Genomic DNA, 26,899 nt, shown 5'->3' with positions numbered 1-26,899 from the left:
AATGCTTGACACAGAGAGCTGCAGTCTAATCAGAATATCTGAGGATTTTTTTCTCCTTTGGAATGCACCAGACTGCTGAAGGATAAACTCAGAATACACCTCTCCCTCAGCAACTCAGAGAATCTCTCCAAAATTTTTAGTGAGTCCTTTAGCTGGACAACACTACAATGCGTTTTCGCAGCTGATGAGAACAAGCCTTGAAAAATTCCCCACTTATAACCTCAACGCCAGATTTTCTGAGGTACTGAGCACCCATATCATTTGAAGTTAGTGAAAGATGTAGGGTTTCTGCATCTCTGAAAGTTAGGCCCTATTAGTAGTTCCATGAATGTTTAGGAAAATAGGAGGGGGAGGCAATCTTCCAGGACTACACTTTAGCTTAGCCCATCTGCTAAGAACTTCTCCTTTTCTTCTAGAAAAGTTCTTGAGAGCCATCTGATGCTTTCATACTCACAGACTTGACTCTTCCCAGATTCAGCCTCTGGAAACCCCCACCCATGGTCCAGGTCTGTCAACTTCCCAGTTATTGGATCAAACTGCCATCAATAGATCCTTCAGAAGCTGAAAATAGCCACCCTTACTTCCTGGAGCTCAAGAACATGGGAATTCCTGCACCAAAGCAGGCCAGTCATCCATCAAGTCTTGTATCCTGATTACCATAACCCAGTATCTGATGCTTCCTTCCTTCATAGGAAGGTTCAAGAAACCCCTATAATATATATTTACATAACTTGCTCGTATATGTTTTTTCCTAGCCTCAAATTTATTCATTGTCTCATGCCCTGAAACATGAAGGTTTATGACCATTAAATGTTTAACCATAGCTAATGTGAACACTCCAAAGTTGGGCTGGTTGCCAGACACTTCCCATGATAGATCCAGTTTTCAGCTGTGCATAACTTTGCACAGCCAACCATTCAGACAGAATTTTTCCATGTTGGGTATCAACCGCAGGCTGAATTATTCCGAAAGCTCTCACGAATCTTCCCTGTGACTGGACTCTGCATGTCTCTTCCCCACAAAACAAAATGAGCATGCTTAAGCCCAAGTCTACAGCTAAAGGCAGCTTCCAGCTGCTTCAGGCTGAGGTGGTACAAGACACTGAAACGGAGGTTAGAGAGCCTGTCTCCCCTGCGCTTTCAATGCTCCTCCCCCTGCTGGCACTCAGAAGAGGAGAAAGTAGGCAGATTTGAGTGCAGAGAAGACAAAAGCAGGCTAGGGTGGTAGAAAAGGGGTAGAATGTGAGAAGGAGGAGTCTAGTGAAAGACTGAGCAGGTGAGAAGGGCTTGGAGGGAAGGGGAAGTTGTGCAAAGAACCTGGGGCTAGGAGTCAGCTGGCAGAGAGTAGAAGGGAAACACAGATTGGATGAGGAACTAGGTGACTGTCTGAACAAAAAGACTGGGACTAGGAACCAGTGAGGGGAAGGGGGACTCACCTGACAAGGAGCTGGGCTGCAGGGAGAAATCGGGACAGAGTGAGGGAGGAAGCGGGAAGGGCAGGAAATTGAGACTGGATGAAGAGCCCAGGGAGGGAGATCAAATCTGGGAGCCAGTAGGGGGAAGTGGGAAGAGACAGACCAGATGAGGAGCTGGGAAGGACTGGCTGGGCAGGGAAACAGGGTGTGGGGAGTGGCAGACTGGAACTTGTACAGCAAGCCTGGAGAGAAGACTAGGAATAGGATGAGAAGACCAAGACATTGAGACTGTGACAAGAAGTCAGGGGTGGAGAAGAGACAGAACTAGTAGGGAGACAGGGCAAAAAGGGTCAACCTTGCAGGAAAATGGGCAAGAGAGAGTATGCCCACTAAAGCATACTTCCCTCCACAGCCTGGAATGGACCCAAGATCTAGGTCTCACCATTCCTCTGGTAAACCCAATGGTAGAAAGCATCTCATCCCACTTTCATGTTGGTTCACAGGGGATAACCTACTATTGCTATGAGTTATCCCATTAGCCCAGGTGGTTGAGAATCTAAACATTCCAGCTTTACTAATTAACTAACCTGTGTATTAATAATGCCACATGATGGTATTTTTTTTTCAGTTTGCTTTTTAAAAACCTAGGCAATTACACATGTACACACCTATATTAAAAGAACATTAAGGTTGTAAAGTCAAGCAATCAAAAGTTAGAAAGTGCCAGAATCAAGCTTTATTCAGCCCCACTGTGCATGCGTTATGATGATCAAACACTGATTTTCCCCACAGGAACTCTGCCTCATTCGGTACATCAGATGGACTTGCTTTAGGGATGAATCAGGACTGTGTTATAAACAGAGAGACCTGCCTGTAGGATCCCTGCTTCATTGGTTACAGAACTTGGAAGTGTAACGAATGAGTCAGGGCATCACAGGAAGAGAAAGGAAAAACTTAAGGTTAAGGCATAAAAGAGCTGGATTCTACCCCCCACCTCTGCCACAGAGTTCTTATGTGATGCTGGGCAAATCACTTAAACCAACCTTTTTACAGGTAATCACTAATTGAGAGTTCCTCAATTTCTGAAAGCCTAACTTGGTATCTTGTGGTCTGACATGCAGAAGTGCCTAGAACCCTCAGCTGCAACTGAAGTCAACAGGAACTGTGCTTTGAACATATTCCATGCTATATTACGCAAAGTATTCTGACAAAGTCAGGTTTTAGGTGCTTCAAATTGGGCACCTAAAATTACTGGATACTTTGACAATTTCTGTGCCTCAGCTACCCATCTGAAAATGGATATAATACAGCTTGTAATAATATGGGTTTTGTTAGGACCTGAGGCCAATGCTCTAAGAATAATTAAATTCCCTTTAACTTAGGGTTGTTTTTACCTCATCACCAGTTGATCAGAAAAAACTAATTTCGGTATATTACAATTTTTGTTCAAGAGCACTAACTACAAAGTTATATAGTTTCTTCTATTTCCGTGAAGTATTAAACAACAAGATAATAATGAAATTACCTTGTAAATTGAGTTAAATCAAGGAGTTAACAATACAACTTAACTGAGTAACTACAAAGAGAACAGCTTAAGACCAACAATTGGTGAAGTTACTGCATGAGCACAACCAATAATCAAATCACAAAATTAACATTATTAAAGGATTTATTTAATCTTTCTATTCTTATGTGGTTTATTTAGTAACTTATTTTTCCCTTGTGGAAAAAATGGGTTCAGGTTTAAATCTTTAGGTAATCCAGGTGGCTCAGATCAATAAGATTTGCTTTAAATCTAGGTTAGTTAATACCCAAAAGTAAAAAAAACGTGTACTATATACTTAAACACCCATGCTATTACTGTTACTGGCCAGCCACACACACAAGGCTAGGATAGGTGTCTCATGGCAGGCATCCCCGCACAGTCCTGTTAAATAGGCAGGGTATGTCTACACTACAACTAAAAACCTGCAGGTGGCCTGTGCCAGCTGACTCGGGCTCACCGGGCTCAGGCTACAGGGCTGATTCATGGCAGCACAGACCTCTGGGCTCAGGCTGAAGCCTGAGTCCCTCTCACCTTGCAGGGTCCTAGAGCCTGGGCTCCAGCCCAAGCCCAGAAGTCTATACTGCAATGAAACGGCCTCACAGTCCAAGTCAGCAGGCACAAGCCAGCTGTGGGTGTCTAATTTCAATGTAGACATACCCAAAGAGAAAAAGTATCTGCTCTTTACCTTGCTTGCCTTGTGGAGCTTCAGAGTCATTCAGGAACTGCAGTCTAGGGAACCAGGCAACATTTTCTATTGCAAGTACCATTACACTAGTGGGGGGGGGGGGGTCACTCTCAGGTCAGCTGACATCTGATGTCCTTGGCTTGGTCTATACTACCAACTCTGTCAGTATAACTACATCCCACGCGACCTCTCAGATGATCTTCTGATCAAAATCAGGGGAAATCCCAGGTTTCTCACCTCAAATGCATTGTCCATTCCAGATCAGGCAATGCCATTCTGACTCTTGATCCACTTATGGATGTGACTAAAAACAGTGTTCTAAAAGGAGAATCCCATAAGTCTATGTTTGTCCCAAACAAGCAACACTGATGGAATAACAAGAAGTGATGACTACCAAGATTACTTAAATACAAGGGGTTGAGATCAACAGCAGAAACTCTCATCAATGACTTCTTGGTTATTGGGGCCTGTTGTCTTCCTGGTCATTACTTAAGACCCATTGTCTTGACTTACAAAAGTAATTCCTTGCCCATATTTAAACTTCAAGAGACACAAGGCCTCAAATAAAAATTTGCCAAACTCTCACACCTGGGATACAGTGAAATAATCTTACACCCAGTATCAAGGCTCAGTCAAGCTGTTCAAAGCTACTTATTAAAATCAATAAACCAACTTATTAAAAATATAACCACTTAGTTCCTACTCGATGTCTACGTGACCATATGCATACATGTCATACCTACACTTTTATCTCATAGGAGTGTTGTGAAAATAAATTCATTAAATGTCTGTGAAACACTAAGATACTTCAGTGATAAGTGCCATCGGAAAGTCAAGGAGAAAAAAAAATTAACAATTCTGTCTTCAGAGCAGGGTTTGAATGGTTTCCAGTAAATGAGGCCTGGGATTACACATTGAACAGTGAGGATAAAACAAAATATTGAACAGCTACTTGAATGTTGCAAGCAATTTATTTTTATAATCTTCAATTAATGTGTACTTATTTACTTAGTTTCCTAATTGTTACAAAGAAAAATGTTCCCATGTCATTAACCAGCTGAAGTTAGAAACATCAAGAAAACAGTTATTTGTGCATCACAGTGTTCCTGACCTGTTCCTTGGGAGTGGTTTCAGAGTGGTAGCCGTGTTAGTCTGTATCAGCAAAAACAAGGAGTCCTTGTGACACCTTAGAGACTAACAAATTTATTTGGACATAAGCTTTTGTGGGCTAAAACCCACTTCATCAGATTCATGGAGTGAAAAATTACAGTAAGCAGTACATATATTACAGCACATGAAAAGATGAGAGCTGCCTTACCAAGTGGGGGTGGGGGGGGGGTCAGTGCTAACGAGGCCAATTCAATTAAGATGGAAGTGGCCTATTCTCAACAAGAAAAGGAGGACTTGTGGCACCTTAGAGACTAACCAATTTATTTGAGCATAAGCTTTCGTGAGCTACAGCTCACTTCATCGGATGCATGCTGTGGAAAATACAGAAGATGTTTGTTTTTACACACACAAATCACTACAAAAGGTTCTCTCTCCCCCCACCCCACTCTCCTGCTGGTAATAGCTTATGTAAAGTGATCACTCTCCTTACAATGTGTATAAGGAGAGTGATCACTTTACATAAGCTATTACCAGCAGGAGAGTGGGGTGGGGGGAGAGAGAACCTTTTGTAGTGATTTGTGTGTATAAAAACAAACATCTTCTGTATTTTCCACAGCATGCATCCGATGAAGTGAGCTGTAGCTCACGAAAGCTTATGCTCAAATAAATTGGTTAGTCTCTAAGGTGCCACAAGTACTCCTTTTCTTGTTGAGAATACAGACTAACACGGCTGTTACTCTGAAACCTATTCTCAACAGTTGACAAGAAGGGGTGAATATCAGAGGGAAAATTACTTTTGTAGTGCTAACAAGGCCAATGTAATCAAGGTGGACGTCCCATTCCCAACAGTTGACAAGAATGTGTGAGTATCAGCAGAGGGAAAATTACTTTTTGTAGTGACCTATCCACTCCCAGATTTCTTGTCAACTGTTGAGAATGGGAGATGTCCACCTTGATTGCATTGGCCTTGTTAGCACTACAAAAGTACTTTTCCCCTCTCTTGATATTCATCCCTTCTTGTCAACTGTTGACAAGCCATCCCACAATACCCCCCCCCCCAATACAAATGTTCATGGCGAGGAGGTGCACCACCAAACACCAGGAGCCAAGTGGGCAGACACACAAGCAATTTAACAACTATGGTGGCTGTATGCCAACATAAATAAAGTTGACAATTTTATAGTGTTGACATGGCTTGTCTCCAGAGTTTTTGTACCACTTTAGAAACCAATACAATTTAACAAGTACAACTCCCCAGCGTGGATGTAGTCATACCAGTATAGCTTCTCCCTGTGTATTTATGAGAATAAGTACTTACAAGGTAAAGCACATTTTTATTTCAATCATAAGTGTATTTGGCAGCATACATAACATGGCCTTTGTTTCACTGCTGTAATGGGTAGTAATGCACATGGAGTTTTTTGTGCATGTCCTTTTTATTTTGTTTTTTTAAATGTTTCTCTGCTTATAAATGGGGGAACACTTCTGCTAAAAAAGTATGCTTTATGCTGTAATTTAAATATCCTCTGTCATATTCAAGAAAATCTGTTGTGGTTATGCTTTTCTCTCCCTTCCCTTTTGCTACTAATTCAGAAAAATAGGTTTAATCTGTGGAAAGTCTGATGCTGTAAGTCCTGTTCTGTAGAATACTTTGAATAGTTAGGAGTGTAGCTGGAACCTCTTAGAGAAGAAAATTGTATTAGAGCTTTGTCATGAAGTGACAATGACTTACATGTTAACTAGGCTTTCAGTGTTGGGGGGTGGGGGGAGAAGGGGGAGAGGAAGGAAGGAAACCTGAATATTTTTATTTTCTCAAAGTATTCGCTGTTGAAAAACAAAAACAAGTAGAGCAAAAACCAGTGAAAGACCAAACTTATCTTCTGTTGACCGTTAAAGTATTTAATGGTTTAATGTGGCTTCAAAGAATTTTTCTATAGTTTCATAACTGAAGGGCTTCACAAGCAGTACAAAGTAGATAGAAGAGTACAGGCTAAATCACTTAGAAATAAATTACTCAGGACAGCAGACATCATTTGAAGCTCGTTAAGATATACACAGCAAGTATATTATCTCCCAGAAACACAAATAGTCTAACATTACTAACCTACAGTATTATAAATTAGATATCTGTAATGGTACTTGACTTTTATCCAAGTACTTTACAACATTAATCCTCAGAACACTCTTGTTCAGGAGCCAGATCAATATTGTAAACTCATTTTCTGAGACAGGCAAGTTACAGCTTCTCTGTCTGTTTCTCTAAGACCACAGATGCTGTCTTTGTCAGAGTCAGGATCAGAATTCAGCACTCCTTTCTCACAGCATTAGACAACATATCTATCACTTTAAGTCATGAACTGTGGAAAAAAACTGCAGACAAAAATTTTAAAACAAGGCGCAAACTTGAAGTGTTAGTTTCTTTACTGCCTTTTGTACTTCAGAGACATCCCTTGGTACTACTACACTTCTAGATCAATTTTAAACTTTTTCAGTTAGGGGTATGATATCCAATAAACTAGCAGTACAAGCCCCTACTGTGGGTAAGCTTCTAACAGATCAGACCCAGCACAGAGGAATATTCACTTTCACCTTATTATTATTATTCCATATTTTTCTAGTTTATTGTATGAGAACTTTAGCAGGTTTTCAAATTACTGTCATTTTCCATTGCTTAATTAAGATTCACACACACTTCGGCAAGTCTCAAAACATTTTGTTTTCCTGGGAACTTGTTAGTTTACTTATTTAAACTACCCTCATAACTCAGACCAACATGACTAGTATTCTTTTAGAACATTTAAGTTTAACACTGCATTGAGTCACCACGTGAAGCTACAGCTGTGGACTTTTAGTTGAGTCCAATCACTCATTTACATATCTGAAATAATCTCCTTGTAAATTCTTAGGATGTGTTGGAAAATAAATGTTATGACAAAGTAAAATTGCATAGACAGCTGTCAAGAACCACAACATTTTCCATCCCAGCTCAGAGAACTTTTAAGAAAGTACTTCATGCAGGTTTGATTGCAACACAATATCCCTGAACTGACTCTTTGGCTGAATTTAGGACTGCTTTGTTAAGTAGCATGTAATATAGCAATGTCCTAAGTGCTATGACACCAAATGTGAGTATGAGGATAAGTATACACAAAAGTGTTGATCTAAAGTGAGCTAAAACAAAGGGAAAACAAGCAATTGAGAAGTACTAGTATTAAAGTAATTGTACGTTATATACTTCTGAAAAAGGAATAGCAATTCCATCATCATGCAAAACATTGAGAGTCAAGGCAACCAAGAACACCTTAAGATTTTTGCTCTTTATTTAGGATATTTAAAGTCCCAACATTTTTTCATCTATCACTTTAAATATAACAATGTAATTTTGAACAACTTGCTTTTCCACGACTCTAAGCATTTGTGAAGCTGCACAAAGGTCAAAAGAGGACACAAACAATTTGTTAGTTTTGTCCTTGTCAACAGTGAAATGCACTTTTTAAAAAGACACTTAGCACAAAGACAGACAATATCAGTCTCATCCATTTTCAAATTGAGGTGTCTTGAGAGTCAAACTGGATAAACCACATCTTCCTTAAACTCCACAGTGCTAATATTATTCTTTAAGACTTAAAAAAATCACTCCTGTTCTTTTTGGAAGTTAAAGGCAGTTAGTCCCTGAAACCACTTACGTTGTTTTACAGATCAAGTATCATCATCATCTAGTGATAGGCCCTAGTGAAAGATACACAATAAGGAATTACAAGTTGAAAATTACTAAAAATCAAGTGCTTACCTTCAATCCTTTTTAAAGCTGACAGGCAAGTATCCTGGCTTGGAAACTCAAATGGATTACTACAAGTGCGAATGGTGTCACATTCACATTTCCCATTGATTATGTTGCAACCGGTTACAAGGTTTTCATTGCAAGGTTCAAATCCAAGCAGCTGATCATCATCCCAATTTTCATCTGAAAAAACAAAAATGAAGTCACTATGTTTACTGTATTTTCACTCAAGTCCACTTAACTGACTTAAAGTTGCCCACAAAGGTGCCAACATTAGGCGCACTCAACAAGCTTTGTTTTTTTCCCCTATTTAAAAAAATTAAGTGCTATTATAAACTGGACACCCTATGCTTCTTATGCCACTTTTGTATATATAAAATATGAGGGCCACATGTAGCAATTTTATTTATTCAGAAATATTAATTCAGACAGTATGAATGCTGAATACTAGATTGTTACATTTCCCTATTCTGATATTAGTATTAATACTGAGGAAATAATTTGCATGCAGTGAGATCAAGTGCATGGGAAAAACGCAAAAAAGCAGCACTCTCACTTGTGCAAACTGCAATACCTTTAGCAAACTACTTGAAATTAGAATGATTTGCTGGAGAGAATCTGAATAATCAGGATTATACAGGGAAGAGGTAAAATTGCTTTACTGAGTGAGATAATGAGGAGACATTGGAAATTAACAGAAGTTATTGCGTGCAGTAGGTCCTATATGTAGTCAATCTGTGGAATTAACTTCTGCAAGAGGTCTGAGTCAAATACTATAGTGAATTTAAGAGAGGTCTGATAACAACAGTGGCCTTTCTAGTGTATGCAAGCACCCATCATTATACTAGGAAAAACTGCTCTACTGTCTCACAGGCTCTTCGCTGCCAACTGCTAAGGAGCTTCTCTTAGTGATAAGACTGTACTTTTGAAAAAAGATTAAGTTCCATCCACAGTCACTGAAGTTCACATAGCTATGGTGTAAGATACTATCATTAACTAAATATGTGGCTAGGGAGAATTACATGTCTTTCCTGAATACTATAATGATCAACATGTGCCATAAAGCACAAATGCCCCAGAAGCCCCCCACAAGAGAACTATACAAACAGGCTTAGTACACTATGCACAATTGTTGCACAGGTAGTGAGAGATTAAACAAAAAAAAATCACGTTAGTCACTGCCAAATGTGGGATGCTGGACTAGAGGGGACAGTGTTTGATTCAGCCTGGCAAATCCTCTGTTGCTAGGAAACAGTCTGAAGTTGTTAACAATCAAATCCTATTAATGACACAAACAAGGATTCATGAAAATCTTATTTTACCAATGCACCTAAAGAGCAAAACTAGCATCCTTTGCTTTGCAGGACCAGTGCCGTTTCCAATAAAGTTGAAGATAGTTTTAAAGATCATGGCAAACTGTAGTTGCTTTAAAAGACATAATGAGACTAGGCAGCAGGACAAGGAAGTGCAAGTGAGTTTCAAACATCATGGAAAATAAAACACTTTCTTCCCTTAAAGAGATTACTCACCAGTAACTCTGAGCAAGAGTCACTTCTGGACTAACTGGATGTTAGAGCATGATGATAAAGCCAAAGAGTAGTGTCTGGTGAAAGTGTGCACTGAATTCTAGATTACTTCTTCACATATCTCCACCAGAGGAACATGTTTAATGTATACCACTGATGGTGCTGCTGTGGGTATTTAAACCAGGAGGTACTGGTTTCCTAGCTAAGATGTAACATCGCATCCAGCAGGAAAGTGTCCAGAAATGTGTTTTCACAGGTATATGTCCCTATGATACAAACTGCCTGCTTGAATTTCTAAAGGGCTTGGTCTTTTCCAGATATGAATGGAGTACTCTTTTCACATCTATTATATGGAGATATGTTTCCCCAGAATGTGAAAGGTCTCAGGAAGAACACAGGGAAATGCACTGGACAGGTGAAAATCTGAGGCCACCTTAGGCCGGAATGAGGCATCACTGGTCAGTGTCTTTAGAGACCACAGTACAAAAGTGGCATGGTCATCAACGTATTAAACTCACTTGCCTTCTTAGTAGATGTAATCACTTTGAGGAAGTCTGATTTGATCAATAAATGCTCTAGAAAAGCTTAAATGAGATGGCTCATAAGGAGGGTTTATTAGCTTTGTTAGGACAAGATTTAGCTTCAATGATAGTGGGGGAGAGGGGAAGGAGAAGACATTTACCGTGCTGTTGAGGAGCTTGAGGACTATAGGGTGAGAAGGCATACACATTTTAAGGACAAACCTAATGAGCTGCTATTCTTACAAGGTGGACTTTTAAGGAAGCCATACCTAAACCCCAAAATCTAAGGTTTAGATGGGACTCCAGGACTGCAGTGATCCTAGCCTAATATTGAGTTAGTCCTTTACTAGTGACCCAGATGGTGAACCATAGCCTTTTCTCTTTATAGCAACTCAGGCTGGAACCTTTCCTGGATTGCAGTCAGATGGCTTGGACGCTGAGGGGTGGGGGGAGTCCACATTAGTCAAAAGGTGATCCTCCATGTTGCAAGGTGGAACGTCTCTAGGCTGGATACAGAATCCCCCCTTGCTGTTGAGACAAGATGCCCAAAGAGGCAGCAGGTAATGTGGCTTTCTGGCCAGCTGCAGAATACACAGGGCACCAGTACTCATGAGACAACTTTAAAGCTATTAATACATCTCTGCCCAACATGATCTTTATGACCTTGGGTATCTGGGAGACAAGGTATACAGACAGTGTTGGCTACTGGCCGTAAAATATATGCAGGAGGAAGCTTTTGCCCCCCCTGCACTTGGCATTTGGTGTTTTGTTTGGAGGCAAAGATCTCTATTACTGTGACTGAATAGACTACAATGGAAGTACTCTGAACTGGTAATGTTTTGTCATCATGCAAAACCTCAAGCACTTGATGAGACTGTCATGAAAGGAAGCATGTCCTTTAAGTTGAGAGCCACATAACAGTCTCCTTGGGATAAAAGAGGGATAAGGCCTCCTAGGTTGTGCATCCTGAACTTGAATGCTCATATGTGCCTGCTGGTGTTTCTGAGGTTGAGGACAGATTTCAGATAACTGCTCTTCCAATGTTCCCATAGAGCCTTCTCTACGACTCTCTTCTTGACCTACAGGCCTTTCTAGTGAGATGGTTTTTTGTTTGTTTTAATATAAAGAGAGGAGGGGGAGAGGAAAGGGGGAGATGGCCATGTGGCCTGATGCAGAATTGGGTAGATTTGTATCCATTGCAGATGGTGTCCAGAAATCAGAAGTAATCATGCATCTGCATGTTCTATAGGAGAGACTGGGTTAGAAAGGAGGGAATGAAGAGAGGGTGATTGGAGATATGGTGCAATTGGTATATGGCTCTCAACTGTACCCTCAAAATTGCTGCTTGGAGTAAGATACTGTGAGGAATCCTACTTCTGTACTGCTGAGGATGTTTGCCAGCAGAAGGTTTAGAAGATGCCTATGAAACTCCATCCCTTGATGTTGTAAGGGAGACTGCTCCTGAAGGTATAACACTGATAGAAGAGAGGCTTCTTCTTCAACTCGGAGGAAGTTAATTCCAGAGGGTGGGCAGCAGCCTAAATATTCTACAGCGCCTTGTCACTAGGGAAGCCGCTACCCTCCAATGGGAGGTCTGATTTTCTCCTAGGATTCCAGTGATCTGTCAGCACTAGATAAGGGATCAGCGTCAAGGGAAGGCATGGTGCCTGGCACAGTGCTCTGTACTAGAGATGATTTTGTGGCTTCCAAAAGAGAGAGTCTTCATGGAGCTCTATATATAGAGTCACAAGCAGCTGGAGTGAGCCCTGGCATGGCTCCAGACTCCAGAAGGATACCAAGTCAGGAAAGGAGTGCAATGCCCCAAAGGCTATTCAGAGGATCCTGCAAGCTTTTCTCCAAAGAAACTGAAGGCACTCCAAGGTGGCTCTGGAGTGGAACCTGAGGAACAGTTACAGTGCAGAATCAGGTAGCAGAAGAATCATGCAGCAGAGCAACTAGCACCATCGACGGTGCTAGACCCCCAACTCAGAACAGAGATTGAAGTGCTATCAGAATCTGAACAAGTAAGAGCGTGTCATACTGAGTGTGTGTGGCACACTGTATATCGGGCTACCGGTGGCAACAACATAAGTATTACCAAACATGGACAAGTATGCCCATCTCCACAAAAGTTATTTTCACACTACTGCTGGTCCGGGAAAGTAGGCAGTGCTCAGCAATTCACACGTACTATACAGAAATCCACTGAGCTATTCCCTCAGTTTATTTCCATCAAATGCTTGAATTAAGGGGGACAGTCTTCAGAAGAACGGCTGTATTATTGACTTTTACTCAGACCAAGTAATTAAGACTTTGATACATCATTGATGATTTTCTGAAAATTGGTACTTCGTTTTCAGGGCTTATCTAGACCTGAAATACAATCTGGATTGAAGTAGTGTGTGAATTTAAAGCAGAACATCTATTCCAGAACAGTTCCATGTGGAGATGAACACTAACTCCTAGAAGTACAGCCTCAGGAAAGTGTTACATGATGGTGAAATGTCTCTTTCCTGACCTCTTCACAATATAAAAGCAGTTAATAAGGTACTTTACTGAACACCATTGTAGCATTTGTTCTAATTATAGTATAGGAAATGTCTGGATTACACTACCCTGCATTACAAGAGTTAGATACACTTGTTTCTAGAGACAAAAAGTGTGATTGTGTTAGACGCTAACCTGAAGCTCCACCTTTGTTTTAAAAAGGCACACATGCATGTAATGTACAAGTGATGAGAAAGTAACTATGTCAGGGAAGAATATATTGCTGCTGAAAGGACAGTGAAATGTTACACAGTATGAAAATATTTGACTCAAAGTTGGTGCACTAAGATTAAAGAAAAGCTTTACTACACTGATACTAACCTTCCTGCCCCTCCATTCCCCTCCTCCCGTCACCAAACCTTTTTCCTGTACTTTGTTTTCCTTTTTTTCCTGCATACTATTTCAGGCACTCCTTCCTCCCACTGAATCTCTTTTTACATCCCAGCCTCTTTCCTTCTCAGACAATATCCTTGTGAACATACACTACTGCTACATAGCCAGCGTCGTATTTTTCCACACTCAATCTCTATCAAGCTAACAAAAGAAAAACGTACGTGTGTGCGCGCATGCATGTGTGACTACAAATAAGCGTCAAGGTTGAAAGATCAACTTTGCACCCTCCTTAATATACTTTATCTTTAGATAAAAGATGTACGGGAGTTTCCAGTGTATTGTGAAAATGTTAGCAAACACTGTAGCTGAAGTTGTACTTCTGAAATGGTCACCTTCGAGTTGACTTTTAGATGACTGAAGGTGGATTTCTGGGGGAGAGCAAGAGAAGAGAAGCAGCATGCAGGGAGTTGAAAAAAAAAATGTGATTCTGTGATTTGAGCATGAAAAAGGGGGGGGGGGGGTGTTATTTTAAATGAAGTCTTTGACTTATTTTCTCATCTGACCCCTCAGTTCCACAGCTGAAAGAACCGAGGGATGGAATAAGAAAGTGGCATAAAAATAGCCTTCACTGAGGGAGCCTTGTCCTGTTCCAGAGGAAGTAGATTTTTGAAGGCTTATAACAGTCAAATCAAAACTAAGTTTGAGACCGGCCATTAAATATTGCTAAACTTGCGAAGTGCAGCCCTAAGGAAAAATGTGCTGCACATGAATGGAATAAATACAGCTGTGCACTGGAATAGCCACTAGTTTGCTATGAATCACTGAAAACACTTGGGACTGACAGAAGCGATCCTGCAGAAGTTCTAAAGTTAAGTGGGTTGAAGGAATGGCTACTGCAGACAGCCCTTTGGCTTCTGGCTCTAAAAGAGGACGACACCCTGGAAAGGAAAGTCAAATGGGGAGAGGTATAGAATTTACTATCCACCTTTTAAGTAGATGCAGGGCCAGCGCCAAACCTAGGGAAGTCACAAAAGATAGGGCTATTCATGAAGGAAGCTTGTGCTTCTAGACTGGATGTAGTCCCCGAGCAGCACACCTCCACTGAAGTCATGAACCAGAGATTGGAGCCAGTCATTAATTTTTCAATAAAGTGTTTGCTGAAAAATGCTGACTTGTTGAAACAAACTTTCTGCAGGAAAGCATCTAGTTTTACAAGAAAAAAAACACCACACACCCCCCTACACTTTAGTCAGGTATGTTTCCCAGATCCAAGACGAAATTTCTGGCCAAAACCAGAGAGATCCATCCACCCTAGAATAGTCAAGAATTCATTGTTTGAGTCACTCACCTGGTATGTTGAACCCCAGATTCAAGTCCCTGTTCTGCCTGATTTGGAGCAGAGCCTTGAACCTGAGTGTGACATTGCACCCCATAATGCTGTATAGAAATATGCTTATGACTGCAAATATGACAACTGTTTTATGCTAGATATGCCATGTAACATATCTTTGAAAAGGTTATATTCTACTGCATGTATTCATCCTATTCATACGCATGTATCATTTTTATATCTGAAGTTTGAGCATTGGCTCTATGCTTGTATTTAAAGTGTTTGCTGTAGAAGCACCTAAGGCAGATTTGGTCAACATAGCGTGAAGGGATTATTCAAGTAAATGGAAGTACTTGGCTAACAACGAACCTTGATAGATGCCAATCCACATCTGAACTTTCCTGGGAACGTTCGGGCTAACATGTGGGCAATGGCGTCGACCTGCAGAGCACCAAGTCATGCATGGACATGTGACTTGCCCATGTGACTCCAAAACTCCATCTTGTAGCTGTAATTCCACACAGGGGGAAAGAGGTTTTCACCCACAAAAGAGACTAAACCAGCCCCTAGAAACCCCTCCATTTTGTCTTCAGCTGGCCCAAGAGAGAGCATCTCCACCCCAAAGAGATGCCTGAAAGAAACTGGAACGAAGGACGTAACTACAGGGATGTGAGTGATTGCTGGACCCAGGAAGTCTAGGAGGAAGTCTAGTCTGTAAAAGAAGCTTATTGGAACATCTGAGGGTGAGATTTACCTGCATTTAGTTTCTTACTGCAGTAGACTTAGACTTGCGTGTTTGTTTTATTTTGCTTGGTAATTTATTAGTTCTGTCTGCCATTACTTGGAACTACTTAAATCCTATTTTTTATATTTAATGAAATCACTTTTTACTTATTAATTAACCCTGTATAAGCTTTATACAGAGTAAAACGGATTTATTCAAGGTTTGGATCCCATTGGGAACTGGGTATCTGGGTGTTGGAGACAGGAGCACTTCTTAAGCTGTTTTCAGTTAAGCCTGCAGCTTTTGGGGGGATGTGGTTCAGACCAGGGTCTGTGTCGGTAGCAGACTAGAGTGTCTGGCACAACCAGGCAAGGTACTAAAGTCCCAAGCTGCCAGGGAAAATGGGCTCAAGTGGCAGTCCCAAGGGGGTTTCTATGACCCAACCCGTCACGCTGGGCCTCCCACATTTCCAGTTAGTGCCTTAAGCACCAGGCTAGAGGGTCATTTTTTCCTGTTAGAGTTGTTTGGATTATTGGCTGGGGCAAGAGTTGGGTGTCACAAAAATTTCAAGAGATAAGCAGAGTGATAAGCAGAGTGTATGTTGGTGTATCTGCTGAGGCTCTTTTCCTTCTGTTCAGGAAAGTGATGAGTTGCCAAAAGCAGAAGATTCTGCAGCAGTTCAAAGAAGTGGATCAAAAAGGCAGGATATCTGGAGTCCTGAAAGGAGAATGGTATTTGATGAGCTGAGGAACTGCATTGAAACCCACCAAGTGTTAGGGCCAACAGAGCTGAACTAAAGCACTAGTTGCCTCATCCGTGGTGCACATGGCACTTGCTACCAGGGGCTGTGTCAAGATAAGGGCCAGTAACACCACACTGCAGAGGCCCCAGGAAAGATTACTACAATTTGTTGTTTGCAGCGTTGTTGTAGCTGTGTCTATTAGATATTAGAGAAGCAAGGTGGGTGAGGTAATCTCTTTTATTGGACCAACTTCTGTTGGCAAAAGATCCAAGCTTACACATAGCTCTTCTTCACATCTGGGAAACGAAGTGTTAGTGTCACAGCTAAATACAAGGTGGAACAGATTGTTCAGCAGGGTTTTTACTCAAGACAGACTCTTCCCTAGAATTATTACCTAGGTCCCACCTCTTCACACCTATAAAAGAGCACCAGATGCCACTCGGGGTATGTCTACACAGCATTTTGGAGACCACAGAAGCAAGCTTCCCACATTGGGTGAACAGACTTTGGCAAAAAGAGCAGCGTAGACAGCGCTTCAAAGTTGCAGCTTGGTTGGAGCTCAGGTTCTGAAGTCTAGCAAATCTGTTGACCTGGCTTGGGAGGCTCACACTCAGTCTCCAAAATGCTGTGTAGATATAGCCTCATTCTTTCCTTTTCATTCCTAGACTGCTGCTCTGTAAGTGAATGTCTGATGATGGCCCGGAAGAGCTTACTTATGCATCCTATTCTAGCAGGGCTTACTTCCAGGCCCTGTCAGCTTGTGCTGCCTCCTCTGGGACACCTGCAGTCACCCTCAACAGGGACCAGGGATGAGGCTAAACAGTCATACTATATACAACTACCCACCCATGGCTAAGGACTCACTGCTGGAAGCCCCCACGTCACAAATATGTCAGACTGTGCCTGACAGAACGCCTTTCTGCTGGGGCTTGTCACTGGGCAAGTACACCTGTCACCCTGGGGGTGCGACAAGGGTGTGGTAGTCCCACAGTTAAGTCAATATGGCTACCCTCAGCCTCAGGGCTGCATGGCCCAATGACTGACATCAATAGGACTCCCCTTGTCTGCAGGGAAGTGCAGCCTAATGGCCAGAGTCAACAGGACTTCCCTCAGATGCAGGGAAGCACGGCCTCATCCAATAGCCAGAGTCAACAGGAGGGTGTTTGGTGGGCCACCCCCAAAAAGGTGTGGCTGGGATGGGGGACCCAGGCCCTCCCTGTTCCACTAGGTCCCAGCCCAGGGCCCTGGTAGTGGCGAATGGGTTCGCCACCAAGTCGGCAGGGAATCTGCCCACAACACACCGACTGCTGCAGGGACACTGAACATAAGAATGGGCATAGTGGGTCAGATCAAAGGTCCAACCAGCCCAGTATCCTGTCTACCGACAGTGGCCAACGCCAGGTGCCTCAGAGGGAGTGAACCTAACAGGTAATGATTAGTGATCTGTCTCCTGCCATCCATCTCCACCCTCTGACAAGCAGAGACTAGGGACACCATTCCTTACCCATCCTGGCTAATAGCCATTAATGGACTTAACCTCCAGGAATTTATCCAGTTCTCTTTTAAACCCTGTTATAGTCCTAGCCTTCACAACCTCCTCAGGCAAGGAGTTCCACAGGTTGACTGTGCACTGAGTAAAGAAGAACTTCCTTTTAGATATTTTAAACCTGTAACCCATTAATTTCATTTGGTGGCCCCTAGTTCTTATATTATGGGAGCAAGTAAATAACTTTTCCTTATTCACTTTCTCCACACCACTCATGATCATATCCCCCCTTAGTCTCCTCTTTTCCAAGTTGAAAAGTCCTAGCCCCTTTAATCTCTCCTCATATGGGACCCGTTCCAAACCCCTAATCATTTTAGTTGCCCTTTTCTGAACCTTTTCTAATGTCAGTATATCTTTTTTGATATGAGGGGACCACATCTGTACGCAGTATTCAAGATGTGGGCGTACCATGGATTTATAGAAGGGCAATAAGATATTCTCCGTCTTATTCTCTATCCTTTTTTTAAATGATTCCTAACATCCCATTTGCTTTTTTGACAGCTGCTGCATACTGCATGGATGTCTTCAGAGAACTATCCACGATGACTCCAAGATCTTTCTCCTGATTAGTTGTAGCTAAGTTAGCCCCCCATCATATTGTAAGTATAATTGGGGTTATTTTTTCCCCAATGTGCATTACTTTACATTTATCCACATTAAATTTCATTTGTCATTTTGTTGCCCAATCACTTAGTTTTGTGAGATCTTTTTGAAATTCTTCACAAACTGGCTAGTCCCTCCCCGAGCTACTTCCTACCGTGACTCCTGCAGTTGAAGTCGGGGTGTCTTCGGAGTCTTTGGGCTCCTCGGGTGGCAACTGCAAGCTCCTTGGGGGCTCCACAGGTACTGGGCACTTGCCTAGGCCTCAGCATCTCCTGCTCCAGCAGTCCAGGATCTTGGCTGCTCCTTGGGTGGAGACAGCGAGGTACGTCCTTCATCCTCACCAGTCAGCCCAGACTGAGGTAGGCTGCTCCCTTTTATACTGCAGCTGCAGTTGGAGCATGCCCAACAGGATCGAGGGGCCATGGTTTCCTCTCCTAAGAGTGCTGCCTTAAACCCTTCTGCTCCAGTGCAGGGGAAGTACACCCCCCCGTCACAGGGCTGGACTCCCCACAGAAGTCAACCCTAGCACTGTCCTCAAGCATCTGACAGATCTGTGCAAAGCCAAGCCTATTAGTCCTTATATAGTACTGCAATTCGGAGTGGGGGAGGGGTCTTCGTATTTGTTATTTCTTAATGACTCCAGGAGTTGGAACTTTATGTGATAATCTCTACTTGCCTATTTTTTTTAAATAAAGTTTCTAATCCCCATGGTTTCAGAGAAAAGCTTGGAAATGTGACCCTTGAAAGCTCAAAAGCCAGAGTCAGATAAAGAGCCCAAAATTATTTTTTTTGTTTACAGCTCATGATTTAAACCAATTTATTTTTTGACTATGTGGGGTTGGCAGCACTACATTACGCCAGTCCTTCATGGAGGACAGTCCAAGTAAGAGAACCTTTTCCAGTGTTCCATTATGCAAATGAGACCCCTCACTTATACTAGAGGGGAGCATGGAATGCACATGGCTTGGAATTTCAACTGCCCTAATAATTTTTCTTGCTTACTCTAACTCCAGGAAAACTGATGTATGGGGAGATGAAACTGTAAGAAGGAGTGGAGCCTTTCGAGCAGTCTTCCAAGCCGGGCTCAAACTCTAAAGTCACTTACAGATTAGAAAGAGGATTGATTCTGAGATTTCTAAGGGTCTAGAGGAATTTGTCAGAAAAAAAGTTACCACCAATTTGTAAACATAATTTGAATCTGCTCAAGGTGGATAAAAATCACTGATTTTTTTTTATTTAAAAAAAATCAGATTTTTTGATAATGCTTTTTGAGGGGAAGAACCTATCTAAAGATACATTATAGCTCAAAGATATCTCATCATGGACTAGGTATTATAAAATTTTAATTTTACAGTATGAGACAATATATGCATGTAATGTTTAAGAAAAGTTTTGTAAATGAGTTCCAATAGTTCATGGATTAGGGACCCAATCTTATGGGGGCTTCTGTATAGATTTAGGTTAAATCTATCTACCCACCCAATGGGACTCAATGCTAAGTCTAGAAGATACTATCAGAGATGCTTAGTTTTGCAGTTCTCAAACTGTGGATTCGTGTCTCCAGACATAACATGCTGGTTAACAAAAATGTTTTAAAATAAATTAATATATAGAGGTGAGAAACAACAGACTTCAACCTTATTGTCCCTCTGCAAATTTGTGCACACGGAGTCAATCCCTTACCTCTCTCTAAAAGTGCAAAGTTTAAAAAAGTTCAATGAATAGAATATTGTTGGGGATGGGATAGATCTGGACAAGGAGAAGAAGTCTGGAGATAAATGTCAGAAGGGAGGGACAGACAGTAGAAACAAAAGTGAATCTGTTTGAGCAGCATATTCCAGAAGTCTTGAGGTCTTTCTGAGTGTAGCCTTCATTGATTTGAGATCTACCATACCATTCTCTCAGTAGAAGGGAAAACCTTCTATGGCAGTAGGCCATAAAAGAGACCCAGTTTGGGTCTCACCTATCCTCTGAGTTGTGAAGAATATGTATTAAGATTATAACAACCAACAAGAATGCACTTTTATGTAGAAATCCATGATTAAATTGAGTCTGAGTAGTGATTTAAATCAATCTGATTTAAATCAAATCCACCCTGAACCTGCTGAATTCAAAAATGGTTACCAAGTTGAATTTTCAAGTTTAGACCCTCAAACTTGCAAATAAATATAGCCTTTATACACACACAGCTTGGTACCAACCATATTTGGATTCAGAACACCCTAGTTATCTTAAAAGTTGTTAAGAAGTCTTCCTAACAAAACAAATGCCTCTTACTGTTAACTTTTCTGAAACCCCAACTAGTTTATTTGGTTCTCAACAGTACATTACACATGACACTCAAGCACAAAAACACCCACATACAAAAGCCTAACCCGTATTAGTTTGCAGTGAAATGAAAGGCAATCTACTTTAGCAGTCTCCTACATGCTTCCTGCCAGTTTTGTTACCAAAAATGTTGCCGTCTCTAGTATTTTGCTTAAGAATAGCAACAGAAGGTCACAGCACCACAGATTTACTGCTCAAGAAATCAGAATATTCAGTACTGTTAATAAAGTTCACATTCTGGATCTTCAAGCAATTTTCATCCCTGAATTATTGTTGCAAATTGACTAAATACTATCAAGTTGTTCTACGAGAGCGATATGGAGTATGCTGAAATACTCAAATGAAGTCCTCAAAGAACAGGAGAGGATTTTCTTTGTACTGAGTAACAGTTTTGTTTTTTTTTTTAAACACAGAAGCTATAGGTTTGCATGGCAGGGTAGGGGAAGAATGTACATGCCCTATACTGAAAGCCCCTTTGGGCCCAAACCTTTCAGAAGGGTCATACAACAGTTCCTCCTTGTGAAAAACATAAGTATTCTTCTATGAGTGAAGTCATCTACAGTAGAACCTCAAAGTTACAAACACCAGAGCTACGAATTGACCATCCAACCACACCCATCACTTGCAAACAGAAGTACACAATCAGGCAGCAGCAGAGGAAAATAAATAAAAAGGAAATACAGTACAGTACCGTGTTAAACTACTAAAAAAAGGAAAAGCAGCATTTTTCTTCTGCATAGTTAAGTATCAAAGCTGTAGTAAGTCAATGTTCTGCTGTAAACTTTTGAAAGAACCACCATAACGTTTTGCTCAGAATTACAAACATTTCAGTTACAAACAACCTCCATTCCTGAGATGTTCATAACTGAGGTTTTACTGTACACGGCTTCTTTACTGCCTGGGGCAAACTCTCACTTTAAAAAAAAAAAAAGTACTTTTTCCATTGAATCCTCCTTCTACCACCCACTTAATGCCCCTTGCAAACTTGTCTTGAAGACCACTATGCAGAGCAATGTGCAAGTAGATCAAGCTAATGAACTATCATTGCTTGTAGAAGATATGGGTCTGTCATACTGTGCAAGTATGCAATGCCTTCCCTTCTGTGCTCAGTCACAAAGGATACCAGCTATAGGACTTATTTAGATTCACCTTTGGAGTTTAAGTGTAAAAGAAAGCATACCTTCAGAAGGGTGTACAATTAAAATTAAAAACAAGATACATCCTAGATTATCCACACAAAATACATCCTAGACAAATTCATTAAGTAGTGTGCAGACTGTAGGCCAAGAGGTCAAATTAAGTAAACAGAGAACGTTTGTTCGTCCCAACCCAACCCCACCCCAGACTAACAGGAAGGCGGATGTCAGCTTTGCTAACTTCTCTATTCTATTAAGAGAGAACATTTCACACGATCCTGTGTGGTTAATGAACCTATGCTTGGATGACCCCACTTTTGAACATAGTCTATCAGATTCCTTCAGAAGGTATCAATGAGAAACAGCAAGTTTATGAGCTTTTCTGCTAACTTGATAGGGTGGGCAAAGTTCAGGATATTTCACTTGTTCTAGGGATGAGTGACCTAGCAGAAAGGCCTGATGGATAAATTGATTGATGGATAAAATTAAGTTAGAGATATACACTGTGGAATTTAAAAATAAAAAGAAGAGCCACTATCTCTACATTTGAGCTTGCCATATTCAAAGCTTAACATTTCAGAAGGAGGGGGTCAAGTTTTAGGGGAACCTCAGAGGCTTGATGAGCCAGTACTCTTCCCCCTCCCCGCTCTTTTTTTTCCTTTAATTAAAGCTTAAAACTCTAGCCCCTGTGGTCATGAGTAACACTCAAATTTGTGAACTACGGGGTATGTCTACACTAGAAATGCTAAAGCAGCACAGCTGCAGTGTAGACACTAACTACAGTGACAGAAGGAGTTCTGCTGCTGCTGCAGTAAATCCACCTCTGAAAGGCAATAGCTAGGCCGGTGGAAGAATTCTTCTGTCAGCCTAGTGCTGCCTACACTGTGGCTTAGGTTAGCTTAATTACATCTCTTAGAGCAGAGGTGAGCAAACTACGGCCCACGTGTGTGGGACCCTCCTGCCTGGCCTCTGAGCACCTGGCCCGGGAGGCTAGTCCCCCACCCCTCCCCTGCAAGCCTTAAAGCCAGGTTTACACTATACATTACCTCCTTGGCATAGTGTCAATTAGGAATGAAAAAGCATGCGCAGACAGCTTATATGGCCGAATGGACCGAATGGCTAGGCAGCAGTTCTGCGGAAAAGGACCTAGGGGTGACAGTGGACGAGAAGCTGGATATGAGTCAACAGTGTGCCCTTGTTGCCAAGAAGGCCAATGGCATTTTGGGATGTATAAGTAGGGGCATAGCCAGCAGATCGAGGGATGTGATCGTTCCCCTCTATTCGACACTGGTGAGGCCTCATCTGGAGTACTGTGTCCAGTTTTGGGCCCCACACTACAAGAAGGATGTGGATAAATTGGAGAGAGTCCAGCGAAGGGCAACAAAAATGATTAGGGGTCTAGAGCACATGACTTATGAGGAGAGGCTGAGGGAGCTGGGATTGTTTAGTCTGCAGAAGAGAAGAATGAGGGGGGATTTGATAGCTGCTTTCAACTACCTGAAAGGGGGTTCCAAAGAGGATGGCTCTAGACTGTTCTCAATGGTAGCAGATGACAGAACGAGGAGTAATGGTCTCAAGTTGCAATGGGGGAGGTTTAGATTGGATATTAGGAAAAACTTTTTCACTAAGAGGGTGGTGAAACACTGGAATGCGTTACCTAGGGAGGTGGTAGAATCTCCTTCCTCAGAGGTTTTTAAGGTCAGGCTTGACAAAGCCCTGGCTGGGATGATTTAACTGGGAATTGGTCCTGCTTCGAGCAGGGGGTTGGACTAGATGACCTTCTGGGGTCCCTTCCAACCCTGATATTCTATGATTCTATATGACCAAAAGATTGCTTCTGCTGATATAGCTTATGTCATTTGGGGAGATGGGTTAACTACACTAGCAAAGTAACTCCTTTTGCCAGTATAAGCTGCATCTCCACTAGGAGGCTTTGTAGAGTAGATTAGCATTAAGTGTTGAAATTAGCTACAGTATTTCATAGCTGATCAACATACCCAAGAAAGGAGAGGGCTAGTCACACAATTTTCACAAGCTAGCGTGACTCGTGTTTCATGGCACCTCAAGGGGCAGAACTTGGGAAAAATACCACTACTCAATCTCCTCTTTGATCCTGTGTAAAGAGAATAAAGTTTTTGTACTTTTTGAAAATATTCAAAGAGTCAACTAAAGAAGTGTTTTAATTGATTTTGTTCAAACTTAAGTTCTTTAGCTTCAGGTAGAGACCAAGAATGAAAGCCTTCAGTCCAAATTTTAGTTAAGTAAAATAAAAGGTGGTGGTGGTGGGAGGTAAAAATGGAATACCCAAACTAAAGTCAACATTAACAATGCTGCACAACTTGGTAAGAGGTCTTTGGTCTACAGTAATGAGCTATATATCTCAACTTCATATGGTGCCATGCAAGTCAAATACTATTTCAGCAACAGAAACAAAGTGTCACACACAAAGAAGTTACCAATGCAACCACACTGGACAAGCTGAAGAGGATTTAAAGAACAAACAAACATTATTGAATGTGGAAAAATACAGAGATAACTAGACAATTTGGCTATTTGCTTAGTCTGGAGTTATTTGAACGGATTCTTATAATGGAGAATTTTAAAAAAATGAGGCCGGAGTAAGAAGATTTAGCAAAAAAGTTTTGGCTAGATACCAGCAAAATAAGCTTCTTAACATATGGGTAATTAGAGGGACTTGTCTCCAAAAGGAAGTACTGAAAACCTAATTCCTACAGATGGGTACAGTACTTGTTAAAAAAAAAAAAAAAGTCAGAGGATGAGTTAGATGGCCTGTCTTCTCCTGGTTAGCTTTCTTTAATTTGGGAGGAGTGGAAAATTTGGCAGCTCCTTTCCCACATCCATGGTAACTTTTAGACTTGTTCAACATACACAAAAAAATATGTTCATGCAAACAAGAACTGCAACGGTTGTGCCACAGCAGTAGTTTCCGTCACCACATCTGTACTCTTAAAAAAAAAAAAAGGGGGGGGGAGACCTAATCTGGGTGCATATTTTTGAGTATGCCCTGAACTCAGCTACCTAACACCATAAGATCAAGAGTAAAATTTTCAATAGCCATTTCCCAAAGGAATTTCAGAGACAAGTCATTTTTGAAAGTGGGACTCCGGCTCCCAAATAACTGAGAAGCTTTTGTAACCATTTTATCTGAAAACTATACAGCACTGGGCCCAAATAGACACCTGAAGATAGAGCAATGCCACAGACAAGGATTGAACAGAGAGGAGAAACAGGGATATTCACCTTTACTGTAAAATAGCTCGCTCCTCAAGAGAAACCCACTAGAAGTTACAGAAACAAGTTTTACATTTGTGAAGATGATTCCATGGACCCCTCTTCCTACAGGCAGCACCTACACCATATGCTAAGTAATGGAATCTTTAAAGCTTTAAGAGATGCACATTGTATAGCTACTTAGACAAAAATTCCCTCAACATTAAAACTGTAACACTAATAATGCTGAAGAAAACCCTAAAAGCAGTCCCCAGAAGCAACACTGCCTTCATTTCAGACAAGAAAATGAACAAGAACTCTGTTTTAGTCTAGCAAAAAACACAACAAAAAACATCCACAGTTTAATCCTTTCTTCAGTCTTACTCAGTGGTGTGTCACTTAGACTTTGTGGCAGAAATCTATACAATTTAATTTCCTTTATCAATTTTAGATTTGCTGTATTTCAATTTTGCTATTGTATTCTTGTATTGTACAATCCTTCTTGTATTTTGAGACAGGTAAGCCAGGTACACTTATTTATCCTCTGCTACACCAGAAGTATGATACATTTCTGTCATGTCTTCTCTCTAAACTAAGGAGTTTCAGTATTTCATATGAAACTTTTATAGAATCATAGGTTTCCTACTGCTCAGTCACGTGACAGTTTCCCAAGAGCCAAACTGACCAACATGACTGAAGACTAGGCAGTAATTCTTAGCCTCTAGAAAGATGTAATTAAATCCTGTAGGAGGTACAGGACACCACCCCTGATGGTGATGTACCAGATTTGTACAAAGTCTTCCTCAAAAGAAAAAAAATATAACCTAATGTACATATTAACATGCTGTATCTATACATGTATTACACAGTTGCCTAGGTGAAGATTCATCTCCTAACCCCAACAGAGCACTACCTCATGTAATATGAAACAAGCTACAGACCGCACTCAAAAGCTTTCTCTACATTCAGTAAAAAAACTAGACAGGTTAAAATGAACAACACATCAGGCTGAAGCGTTCAGCATATGTGATTCAAAGATCATTAACACAGATTAATGGACACGAAATTGATAAGGTGAAGTATTCCCCATTTGTCATTTCTGCTCCAGTACCTTATCATCTAAGCAGAACTTCCCTGGCTACCAAAAGGGCATGGTATGCTTGGGCATATTCTTATGAAGGACTAGAAGATATGGTAAGACACTTCACTAGTTTGGTTATTTCAAGACCACTTCAGCAACTGCAACAAGTTAATACAATCATCTCTAAAAACAAACCATGAAAGCAATTGCAAATCCACAGACAAATTACTTATTTAGTATGCTGCCGCCACGTAAGTTTCCACCTATTTACTTTAAGACACTTCTTCAAAGTGATCAGAACCTCTCTCTAGGAAGGAGAACAGTGGGAGTTAAGACAAAGTTCAAAAGATTAAGTTTGTAAGAAAAAAAGGTGTCTACAAGCCAAAGGCAAAAAGTATGGGGGGGGGGGGAGGGGGAAGATGCCCTGACCACTGATAAGCAAGAGTAATGAAAGTAGTCCAGCTCCCTCATCCCTAACTCAAACTCCATTCACTGCAAGAGACTCCTGCCATAGAGCTGTCCCAAAACAGAACTGGAGGACTCCAACCACCTCTGGTTAACAAAACAACCTGATAAGTCTATCCACATATCCAGCTAGTGAATGCAGTCCTTATGAAAGGAGAGAGGCTGATAGCCATAGGAAGAAAGAATATGCACACTCACTAAGTAGTTCAGTAATGGCAGCAGTTCAAGCTTCCCCAAGCTGCTCATGTGT

The 26,899-nt window shown here is 41.3% G+C and overlaps 1 protein-coding gene across 6 annotated transcripts in view; it reads right to left on the bottom strand.

Moving 5' to 3' along the window:
- The window catches only part of CRIM1 (cysteine rich transmembrane BMP regulator 1), a 305,273-nt gene that overhangs the window by 273,085 nt on the left and 5,289 nt on the right, over nucleotides 1-26,899 (bottom strand). For all 6 annotated transcript variants that reach the window (XM_074948988.1, XM_074948986.1, XM_074948983.1 and 3 more), the window contains exon 2: nucleotides 8,546-8,719. In XM_074948988.1, the coding sequence (XP_074805089.1) occupies nucleotides 8,546-8,719 (174 nt within the window). The remainder of the gene's footprint in view (nucleotides 1-8,545; nucleotides 8,720-26,899) is intronic.

The sequence above is a fragment of the Natator depressus genome, chromosome 3 (assembly GCF_965152275.1).
Source record: "Natator depressus isolate rNatDep1 chromosome 3, rNatDep2.hap1, whole genome shotgun sequence".
Lineage (NCBI taxonomy): Eukaryota > Metazoa > Chordata > Testudines > Cheloniidae > Natator > Natator depressus.
This window is presented reverse-complemented; position numbering and strand designations above follow the sequence as displayed.